The sequence below is a fragment of the Lepidochelys kempii genome, chromosome 3 (assembly GCF_965140285.1).
Source record: "Lepidochelys kempii isolate rLepKem1 chromosome 3, rLepKem1.hap1, whole genome shotgun sequence".
Taxonomy (NCBI): Eukaryota; Metazoa; Chordata; order Testudines; family Cheloniidae; genus Lepidochelys; species Lepidochelys kempii.
The window spans coordinates 37,898,751-37,910,918 of record NC_136382.1 but is presented as its reverse complement, the minus strand read 5'-3'; the positions used below and the strand labels follow the sequence as shown (position 1 = coordinate 37,910,918).

Below are 12,168 nucleotides of genomic sequence, written 5' to 3'. Positions count from 1 at the left end.
GATTAAGTTTTCTTTGAAGAGTGAGCCTAAGAGCGGAGTTGGGCAGCAGGTCAAAGGAGCACTGACTGAGGAATCCTGCTGAGGCCTAATTGGCCTTTTTTTCCCTTCAGTTCTGAGGAAGCTCACATTGAGTGCGAAAACGTTTAAGATGGGCCTCTCTTGCTTTCTACATCCTTTTGGAGAAGAAGCAACAGATCTAGCATCTATCAAGCAAACAATCCTCTCCAAAACAAAAGAGGCACCTTGAGTGTCTGTCATTAAATGAAATAGTTGCTTCATAGGAAGGGCAAGTTTTGAAGCCCAGAGGCTTAATTTCAGCCATAGCAGCTCATCCCCATTAGGGTGGGAAAAATCCCAAACACTAATAGAAAGATTGTTGTTGTTGTTTTTACATATAGCTAAGAGGTTGTAAAAAACAAAAATCACTACAATAACTATGCTAGTATTACTAGCTAACTAGCCACACACACACACACACACACACTACTAGGAAAGTTGCACAGTATGCAGAGAACTGGACATTGCAAGGTTTCCATCTCGCAGCCATAGGCAGTAAGAGTGCAGGAAAGGCCCCAGTGGACACTGCTGGCCAATAGAATCCAATCTCATGCATGTGGATGCATGTGTGCATCAGAAGTGGAATACACATGGACAATCACTGAAGAAAGATTATTTTCTTCAATTTACAGTGAAGTAGTTTTAACAGTAATTTGCACAAGGGCAGTCAAACAATGTCAGAAATAGGAAAGTCAGGAGTTCCTGGGTCCCAGTCCCCTGCTCAGTCAGCTACTCTGTACTGTCTTTTGGAGCTTTATATGCTATTTTCACCATAAAAGATAACAGGCCTTAAAAATAACTAAGCATAGCTGTTATTTCAGCTGCTTTGACAAACTATAAAATCAGCTTTTTATCTCTTTCATTTCTATATTCAGATCATAAAAAAAAAAAAGAAAACAGAGTTTGCATTTGAAAAAAAAGTCATTCAACAATTAAAAAAAAAAAATAAATCTATTCTAAAATCACTTAAGTTTTCCACGGACATTTTGGCTTTACCTGTCTCCATCTCGAAGACGTTTAAACTGTGTATTCAATAGACACATCAAACTTGGCCCCAATCGGCTACCAGGAACTAAATCTTCTACCATAAGAGCAGGAAATAAATCTATGTTCAGAGGTGAACCATAGAGCCTATAACAAGAGAAACACAAACAGTTATGTTAAAATTATACATTTATAAAAGCATTCAGTATTATGACAAAAATAAGGGTAATGGATATGAACTATTCACAGCAAAAATGACTGTGGTATTAAATCACCTTGAGCATTCTCTTCCTGGTGGAGTGGAGAAATCAGATCTCTATAAGTCTCACTGGGGAAAAGACATTCTGTAGCTTATGCAGGTATTGGGGAACCCTGAGCCCCCTATATATATCTCCTGATGTTGGCAGGAAGTCTTTTGGAGATTCCTTTATCCCTTTCCTAACAAATACTTCCTTCTAGGTTAGACATTTAAATAACTATTATTTTCACATGCACATTTAGATATAAAAGTATATTTGAATTTTTAACAGTTCACCTTCACCTCAAGCTCACCTGCTAAGTTTCTCCCTGATTTCAGGATTCCTCATTTCGTTTTTCAGATCTTCAAAAGTATGAGCTGAAGAAAGATTACAGTAAACTCTAAAATCATGGTAGGGAGGAATTCCATGATCTCTGCCTCTCTGAATATTCATAGCTGCCAGATCTAAAGCCACGGTACGTGCCATGGAGAATAGTCTCTCTGTTAATTCTGTATTGAGTAACTGTGATGGTACTCGCATCTTACCAGCAACACCAAACAATCCCCTTAAAAGTGGATCAATGCCTCCTTCATTTACAATCCGAAAGGGAGAGAAGAATGCCTTATGAAGAGGTATATGGCCTTGTAGAATAGGTTCAAAGTTTTCATCCAGCCGATAGAGTAAGGGATTGATAAGTGTGTGACCAAACCTAAAAGCGGCAGTTGCAAACTCATTAGTTATGCCAGAATTAACATTGGGATCATAACCTTTATATTCGCCAAGCATCTTCATGCCTACCTCTCCAAAGATCTTAGGTAGCCAATGGTTGTATGTTATATGTTGCACTTCTGCACCAACAATTTTGCGTGTTTCATGATATATTGTGTCCCCATCCCAGTGTGGGTTGAGTTTCAGTAACTCTGTAGCAATTCTGTTGTGTTCCCTAAACCACAATGTATGCATACTGGTGAGACCCAGTTGCTCATTAGCACGATGATCCCCAGCTAAGAAGCAAGGAATTGGGCTCTCATTTTCATCTCTCATGCATTCTGTTGGTGGGCCAGTAGCAAATGGAAGAAGCGGCTTGCCAGATCTCTGTACAATGCCCTGTCTCAGAAGACCCCTTTGACTTGCCAAGTCTCTGATTTCTTGTGACTCGTGGTCTGAACTGCCATACACATTGGATGCATCAATATACGAAGTCAGCTGGTTAATCTGTTCTCGTGGGTAAACAGAATTCATCAGAAGAGATGTCATGCCACTTCCACAAACAGGACTGGAGCGTACAAAAAACATGCACCGTGCACCATTTCTAACTCGGGGGTCATTTGGTGGTACCATGATTGAGAAACATGGAGGATCGTTGGTACAAACTGAACTGCAGTGCTGACCATCAGAAAACCTGGCTTCACTAAGAGCAGCAACTGTAGAGTCAAGGTCATGATCAAGGAACTGACCCCATTGCATTAGCATGTGAGTAAACTGATCATCAGGGGTTATTGTTTCAGTTCCTATTAGAGATGTTGAAACCAAGCGAGGCATGGGGAGCGTGTATCCATTATAGTGTCTATTAGGTCCAATGCCCCTAGGCAAATTAAATCCATTTTCATAGACTGACTTTAACAAACGTTCAAAGGCTGTCAAAGAGGCTCCCCACATCGGATGCTGCAGGTTATTGCAAGTTCCATCATGTGTCCTGTATTTCTGGTGAAAGCACATATCTGAGCAGTTATTCACTCGTCTATGGGCTGTGCAGCCTGACAGATTAGCTATCAGGTTCAAGTATTGTGGAGATACAAGATCGTTATAGTGATAGCCTGAAACAGAACAGAAGCATAGGGAAAATTAAGGACTTATCAGATTTTGGATGCAAAATTACAAATATACTAGACATAATTTTATCATCTTTTGATTTTAAAAAATCCCACACACCCTTGGACAAATTCAAAGGAAAAATAATTTTCATGACAACAATGATACAAAGCTTTTCAAAAGATCTCATCTCCCACTTAGCCACCTAAATGAAACAGGCAGATTCTGGAAAGTACTCAACACAAAACATCTGCCATTGAGAATAATTTGAAAATCTGCCCACTTCATTTAGGTGCCTAAATGGGAGATGAGCTCTTCTGAAAATCTGGTCATAACTAGATACTGAGAACATTTGAAAATGTGGCCCAAAACTAATATCAGTTGAAGCTTTTCTACTCTCAGAACTCTGTTATCTTATACAAGCTTTTGATCACTTCAAAATATATTTCTTACTATTATGTATTGTTTTATAGGTTATATAAATATTATAGCAATATAAAAAAGACACACACACTCTCCACCCTACTCAGAATACAAGTGCCCCATTGTGCTAGGAACCATAAAACACATTGGTAGTTGTGGTCCTTAATTTCATCAGAAGACAAGTGAGTGTAACAAACAATAGGTAGGAAGATGGGAGGAAGGATGAGGTTAACTGTAATAAAATAAAATGTTTACATAGGCTAACAGCATGCACAAGTAAATGGTAATCATTCAAGAATAATGCTACATATGATCTGAATGAAAAATTCAAAGAGTAGGTGTCAACTAGCTGCCCTACAAATAATATTTTCAGGACTACTCTGGTCTCTGAAACACTGCACACCATGGTGCAGAATCATTACTGGCTACTAAAGAACAGAACACAGTACACTGTTTTGAGGATTTTTAACACTTTAAGATGAGGATGTTGTGGCTCTGCTGCTCCAATGCCTGTCCTTGTAATCAAGTCTCCCTTTCAGTAACACACCTTTCTAAGTTATCTTCATTTATTATAGTTTTCTGAATCTCTCTTTCCTTTTGCTCTTTACTTGTGTGCAGTTGAGATAAATGATTGTATGCTGTGGTAATCCTGGTTTCCATCAAAATTTCTGGAACAAGGGTGTGAGCAGAACCAAACTTCCACGTTTTTGGACAAGCTGGCCTGAAAAAATAATTTTTGCCACATACTCCAAATGTAACACATTCCTGTCCATTACCACACCACTATATATAAGCCTGGTTTAAGATTTTTTTCTGAAGTGATAGCAAGAGAATTCTTTGGGATACAGCTGAAATTTAATAGTTTCATTTAGTCAAAAGTTCATAGATCGGCAATTGTTAGGTTCCCCCAATTTTTCTGCTACAAAAGTGGGACCCATCCACTTGTTCTTTTCAACTTTAGTAGCAGCTTACATTTGTTAGCTTTGAAAACACAAACCAAGCAAGTGCAAGGACTAGGGTTAGAAATTTAGGGGGAGGGTGTTTAAATGAAAACAGATTCTCTTTACATTTCTAGTTTTGCGAAATCCTGGGGCCATGGCTGTGGATTTTGCAGGGACCAAAAGCCAGCTCTGGTTGTGAATAGTTTTCAACACTATAAAATGTTGTCTGAGATAATTAGCTTGACTTTTTAAATGAATTCACTTTGGACATGCTCATGATCCTATTGTATTCACTTTCAGCGAACATTAGAATGATTGTTTTTACTAGCATTAAAGTTGATAAAAATTAAATTTCAGTGTTTCATACATGAGTATTCATGAAAAAAGAATGTTAGATTTGGATGCACTAGTATTTATACTACAAATACTTGCATCCAACCATAGAACAAACAAAATAACCCTGTGATTATCCTAATAAACTGCAATTTCTCAAATGTTAAGATTTAAATACTTGCAATTTGTAGTTAAAAATATTGAAGAAAATGTCAAACGATTCTGAATGATTAGCAGCAAATTCAATGAAATTATGATCTGTTTGTGGATGTTCTGTAGTCAAATAAGAAGTCAAATTTGTGAGACAAATTATTCCTTGCAAATTGTTTGCTCAGCATTATGAGTAACTGTCCATTTTTACTAACAAATCTTATAGTGGTTTAATTCTACTAAGCTTACAGTCTTTGGCCTTGTACATATTTGCCTAATTCAGGGTCACAGTTAAAGTTTTAGGAAGTTACAGTGAAATTCTCAATTATAAACATCAAAAGTAGTATTTATAAGTTAAAATATTTCCTCAGATTCCAGTCTAGCTGTAACATTTGGCTACCTGCCACACCTCAGCATCTCTCCTAAAACTCCATCATTATTTCCAAAGGCTTTAGTCATAAGTCTCACACACTGACACATTACATTTCAACTGCCAAAAGCAAGAACTTATAGGCACGGCAGAACAATTAGCTTACAGTTCTCTTTGCAAGTGTGATTAGCTCTAAATTTTCAGGCTGGGCATTAGAATTCTAACTTCTGAGTTGAGCAGTTAATGAGCAGAAATATTAAACTTTACTTTTTTCTTACTATTTATAAAAAACAACAAAAAACATATTTCTTAATAGCAAATTAAATTTGAGAACAGACTCCCAGGAAACTGTTGTAGCTTAGTTTGATACTATACTCTGCTTTAAGAACAAGTAACAATTACTGCAGGAAAACTGGTACAGAAAATGCAGAAATACTGTTCTGTAAAGTGATCAAAAACAGTGCACAAATCTTTGCTGTTTGATTATATCCTCTCTGTGATAAGACAAACAGGGATTCCCATGTTTTCTTTTGATGCAATAACCAATACGAATACAGTCTTAACAGTACATACGGAAAAATTCTAATTCTTCTAAGAAACTATTAGCCAAATTCACCCCTTTGTTAACACCTATGCAACTCCATGTACTTCATTCAGTTGCATTTCTTTTAACTGAGGGAAGAATTTGACGGCAGCATTTTTTTCCTTAGTATGTCAAATAGTGAAGAATTAAAATAATGTACCAGCACATCTCAGACAGACAAGTTACATCAAAATATAGCAATGTGTGAATCAAGGACCTAATCTTTATTCACGTTGGTGAGCTCTTGCACACTCAAGGAGCCACAATGACTTCAACAAGAGTAATAGCTGCACAGTGGGGCACAGAGCTTTTAAAATTAATACTCCTTGAAGCATAATGAATTGAAATGACTTATACACTACAAAACACAGAAAGTAAGGAAAAAGGTACTGACTTGTTCCATTTAGGTCAACCATTAAACCATCTTGTACATGATCTTGAATTAACTGCAATGTCCTTTCAAATATTTCTCCAGCTCTTGCTTGCTCAACAGTGTAAGGATCTCTTGGGTATCGAAATAAGGCTAGCAAATCATTTGGAGAACGAGGACGACTAACAGATAATTGAAAAATAGTAAGTGTATACACAAGTGCTATAAGACTACAAATGGTTTAAAAAGTTTCTGCAACTTAAGATATCACTAGACGTGATTGACTATACCTTTGTTACTCATCCCAAAATGGAAAGCAAAAATAAATAAAAATAAATATCTACATTTAATACAAGATGACTGAAAAACATATTTAAACATGCAAATAGATTAAATTTGTATTAAAATGCATTAGATCCAACATTAAAATACCAGTAGGCTTTTGAATAAAACCAAGCTTTTTAAACATGCTGTTTCCCCCCAAATAGTTGAAATAACTATTCAAGTCCTATTAGCCAAATTTGTTTGTCAGTGGCACTTAGTGCAGTTTTCATTTAAAAACATGGGTTTCTTGCTAAATTGCTAGCACTCCAGAAACTAATCAACCAGATGCTGAAGTTTGTTATTTAAAACCATTATATCGTCTCATCTTTCAGATGTGTAATAGTACTGTAGTCAAATAGGTTTACTGATTGTAGCATTTCTTTCAGTATATCCAAAATTAATTTTGACTTCCCCATAAAAAAAACCCAAAGTACATGATACCTGTCAAACAAATGTGTACGTGTTGAATTTATAGCTCTGTCAACAGTTGCAATTGCTTCAACGATTGATGTTGCTACAAATGGATCTCCATTTCGACTGACATTAGGAACTAGAAAAACATGAAGTTGCATATTACTACAAACATTACTGCACACAAAAAAGTTACTCATATAAAGCAATGTCTAGACACTACATCATTTCAGTTTCACAAAGAAAACCACATTTCCTTAAGTTTTACTTACTCCAAATTTAAAATGACTAATCATTTGGGAACTCTACTGAAACACATTTACATCCCTGCAGAATTAAGTTTTGTTTTGTTTTTAAATGCCAGTTACAAATAAGTGTTCAATTAAAATGAAACTACTGTAAAAATAAGACAGTGTGTGAAAAATAAATAAAACTATTTAAGTAACTGTTAAGTAGTCTTACAATTGTTATACAACCATGACCAAAGCAAAAAAGTGAACTCAATATTCTAGCTCAGCTTCTGCTTGTGGTGCAGCATATAAGCAGCTTAAAAGTTGCAACCAAAAGCCTAACCAGCATCCACTAAAGTCTATGGAAACATTCCCATTTATTTCAATGGATATTGGATTGGGCCCCAAGTATATGGGTTTAAGTGGATAACATGAAACACGACAGTCAAAAGCCCCACATTTATAGGCTTCATTTTTAATTTTAGAACATGTATAGCTGTATTACATAAGTTCAAAGAGGCTTTTCCTAAAAAGCTGTTAGAGATTCCCAAGTAGCTATGAGGACTTGTTCATGGTTATAATCTTGGGATCTCTCTAGGAAGCAAGAGAGACCACTTTGGGGGCCTTAAATCTTTGTTTTATTTTCAGCATTATCTAACCTCCGAAAAGTAGGACAAAGATCACAAGCTCATAGACCACAAATCTTCATAATACTAGCAATGCAAGATCTCATGGGTCCATGAAACTACCTTTTTACGAAATGTTTGGTCAGCCACTGCTGCTGTTGAAGTGCAGCTGGGTTCATACAATCTACCCCTTAGTGCCTCTCTCCTACCCTGTGTCGGGGGCCACCAGATCCAGTAGCAATACCGAAAGATTCCCCAGAGTGGTTGGTAAAGTGACATTGACGGAACGGGGGTAAGGGTGGGGGGGGAAAGAGGCAGGTTTGCAGTGGGTACATAATCTCTTTGATCATTACCTACCTCACATGGTTGCTATGAGGCTTAATGTTTGTAAAGAGCTTTGAGATCTTCAAATGAAGATGCTATACAAGTGAAAAGTATTTTATTAATAAAGTAACAGCACTGTAACTTTGAGACCACAGCCAATACGCCAGAATGGGATGGGTGAATATACAAAACCAGCTTTAACTCTGAACATCCTTGCTCTTGTTAGTTTGACATGAAAGTTTTACTTTACAGTAATATTTTTCTCCAATGTGCTTTTTAAAACACCCAGTGCACTCTTCAGAGGAAGGTTTCACTACTTTTGCATAACTGGAAGCTCAGCGACCGGTTCTATTACAGCTCCAGTAGAGTGGTCTTTCTGAGTAGTGATAAACACGCTTGGAAAAATAATTTTTGGGATCTGTGATGGGGTGTGTAGCTCCTCACACCAGCCCTGCAGGAGCTGAATTAGACCAGGTGGGCCCAATCAGCTAATTAGGCTGCAAACAGTGGAGCTTTAATCTGAAGGCAGTTAATTAGAGAGAAGCTCACTTGCAAGGGACAGGCGGGTTTCTACAAAAGACAGGAAATTGGAAGCAAAAGGGCTGGCAGGGAGAAGGTTGCAGTTACTCCCTGGGAGAAAGGAGTTGTGTTTAAGAGGCTGCAGAGACAAGTTGCCTAAAGTTACTACCTGGGAGCAGGGAGAACATAAGAACAGCCATACTGGGTCAAACCAAAGGTCCATCTAGCCCTGTATCCTGTCTTCCGGCAGTGGCCAATGCCAGGTGCCCCAGAGAGAATGAAGAGACCAGGTAATCATCAAGTGATCCATCCCCCATCACCCATTCCTAGCTTCTGGCAAACACAAGCCAGGGAGTGAAGAGATTGGCAAACCCAGAGAAGTGGGGAGGGCCAGGAGGTATGGAAGTGGCTCAGGGAAAGACAGCAATGTGCAGGGAATGGACCTTGGCTGCTGTGTAGAGGGTCCCTTAGCTGGACCCCAGAGTAGCAGGTGGGCCCGGGATTCCCCTGCCAGCTAGTGGGAAAGGCACTGTGAGGCAGTGAAGTGAAAGACTGCCTGAGATTACTGGAGAGCAGGAACTTTGATACACATCTTGTCTCTTTCCCCCTCTCCCCCGGAAGGCTGGAGGGCTGACTCACAAAGAGAAGGTTATGGTTGATGGAGTGAGAGAACAGCTGCAAAGGTGAAACTGATGGGGTGTAACTGCTGGAAGGGGCGTCGGCCTGACCAAGCTAATCTCCAGAACCGCCAGGAGGCGGCACCATCCAGCGGTGAGTAGAGCAACCCATGACAGGATCTAAACAATGGAAGCAATGGTCGGATATCTAAAGACATTTTTGCATTACTTTATTTTTCTTTTAAATATTCACTACCAATCGCTCACTTGTTAGACTGATATGGTAAGCAAGTTTACCATTCAAAGACCGAGCGTCTCAATGTTTTCAAAAGGTGGGGGAAGACTTATGGGGGTCCTACAAAAGTAGCTCAAGCAACGAGGTTTTTTTTGGTGTTTTAATCTTTAAAGAGCAGGTTCAAATTTTTCAAATATAGTTTTTTAAATTAATAAACTCTATCCCCATTGTATCCTGCCTTAAATTTAAGCCAAAGTTTTTAGAAAGTTGCAATCTGGGGTAGGACACAATGGAGAAAGATCTCCCAGAAATTATACCAGATTGCTCTGTGAGCTTTGTTTATGAGGGGAAGTTTGTAAGAAAGTTTGATTTGCATCATGCTTTGAAAATAGTCAGAGACCGCAGTCTGAGTCTGTGCGACATTGAGGTGAAGAGAATTTTGTTGGCTATGGTTTTGTGGATATTGTGACATAGGAAGGGCCACACAGAGGCCTCAGGCAGAATCTGAAACGGAGGCCCCCCATCCTTTTAAAATAAAATAAAATAAAAAAAAATTACCACTAACGGGAGGCCCCAGAAAGAGGTTCGGGGTTGGATAGTGAGCCAGCTCTGCATTCACCCTGTAGTAGCAGCTCCTGTCCTGCAATACTGGGCCCAATTCCTTGCTCTGGGCATTGCAACCTAGAGCACAGAGTCACAGCTCCACTCATGTTTGGTCCAGTCACTCCTCCGTCCATCATGACAGAGGGGCAGCCAGGCCAAATTTGAGTGAGTGGTGCTGTGACCCCCAGTGCCAGGTCACAATACCACTCAGTTTGGGGGCCATCTTAAACAGGGGCCCAGGGCAAATTGCCTCTTTTGCACTCACCTCTGGGTGGCCCTGGACACAGAAGAAGAACTGAGATTAAGTATCAGTTAAATATTGTATAGTTCATATAGCATAATATTCTTCACTTCTAGTCCTAAATTATTGTGCAGTGCCACGTGGCCACATTTCACTGGATTCTCAGGTAATACAAGTGGCTTAAACCTTGTTTGTTCAGATGATTAGGTAGACATCCTTCCTTGTTCATGGGGGAAAATTGCCAGACTTAACCGTGGCTTTATCACCTCAAGGTTGAACTACTTCAGTGGGTTTCGTCTGATGATGATATTATTCAGTTACACTGAAGAACATTGTGGCTACTGCTTATCGGAGCTGGTTAGAATTAGTACATTACATCTGCACTATGTGAATGGCACTGGCTTCTGATTTGTTATGGGGCAATTCAAGGTTACATTTAAGACCTGACTAACTTAAGGAACTTTCTCTCTATGCATCACCATGGTGGCTGAGATCAGCTGATACCTTTGTAGACTGTCACTAGATTTGCATTCCTCATTAACTGGAAATAAAGATTTTTTCAGTGAAGGTCTCCCAACTCTGCCATTTGTATCCTCTGGTGTTCTGACAGAGCTCAAGTTCGTGACATTTGGAGCTCGGAGCACACCACTTATTTTTGGTCAAAAATGTGTTTGACTACGGATCACTGATGAAGCAGTACATGGGGCGGGGGGTGGAGGAAGGCTGAATTGTCTATTACATGTAATATAATTTTATGCATTGCATGTTTTTTTGTGTTATGTTATGTGCCAGAGGCCAGGGCAATCAGCACAGTAAAACATTTATATAAAAGTTAGCAAGAGCGAAACAGAACTCAGGCCAAGAAACAATAACCAAATATTTTTAAAAAATATGTGGTAGTGTGTTTCCATTTTATATTACACAGATATTGTGCCATTCTTACCTAGATTTAAATTAGTTACTTAAAGGAAAAAAAAGTGTACACTATATTGTGTAAAATTTTCAATGTACAATCAGTAAGAAGAGCTTTGGGATTAGTCTCTATAAGAGCATGGAAGTATTACAAATGATTTTGGTAGTCTCTCAGCCAGCCTATTATTTTTATTTATATTTTTACCAAGTAATTTGTTCTTATACTGGCTTCTTATAAACAATTAAGACTTTTAGGAATTCTTTGTGGCAGCAAACTATTTTCCAATTAGTCATTGTAGATCTACCTTTAAAAATGCCAGAGAATTTACTGTCTAGTCATCACAAAAGTCAGTTTGTGCATGGGACTAGCAAGTTCAGATAGAGCCAAAAAATATCTCAAGAGGAAACTTGTGTGGCCCCCTGCAACCTAAAGCATTCTTTCGGACTTCAATCATGAATATGCTCCAAGCATGCTAGGCTATGAAGTCACACAGATGCTTCAATATTAGAGATTTTGGATGACTTATTCCGCAAGGGCCAGATTTTGAACCTCTTACTCCCATTGGTTAGCTGTCATTCACCTGAGTAGTTTCACTGAAATCAACACAATCACTTAGGTGAGGAAGGAGTTCACAAGCTGGCCTTTGGTGTTGAAGCTGCATGTTTATGCCTTTAATGTTAAAGAGTATAAATAGTATGACCTAACTCATATCTTGCTACCCATGATAATTTAGAAACCTTACCATTAACACTTAGCACCATGCTAACTGAGGAGTATCCAATAGTATTCCGGGCAACACATTCATATCGACCTTCATCAGCTGTTCCAACATCACGAATGGTAAGAAATCCCTCCGGACTAAC

The 12,168-nt window shown here is 38.6% G+C and overlaps 1 protein-coding gene across 1 annotated transcript in view; it reads right to left on the bottom strand.

The window, feature by feature from the left end:
• The window catches only part of PXDN (peroxidasin), a 158,909-nt gene that overhangs the window by 48,408 nt on the left and 98,333 nt on the right, over window positions 1-12,168 (bottom strand). Inside the window, exons 14-18 of the mRNA XM_073336142.2 lie at window positions 12,048-12,168; window positions 7,028-7,136; window positions 6,287-6,444; window positions 1,594-3,097; window positions 1,054-1,188 (exon numbers count right to left, since the gene is read on the bottom strand). The exon at window positions 12,048-12,168 is cut by the window's right edge and continues 36 nt beyond it. Of these exons, the coding sequence (XP_073192243.1) occupies window positions 1,054-1,188; window positions 1,594-3,097; window positions 6,287-6,444; window positions 7,028-7,136; window positions 12,048-12,168 (2,027 nt within the window). The remainder of the gene's footprint in view (window positions 1-1,053; window positions 1,189-1,593; window positions 3,098-6,286; window positions 6,445-7,027; window positions 7,137-12,047) is intronic.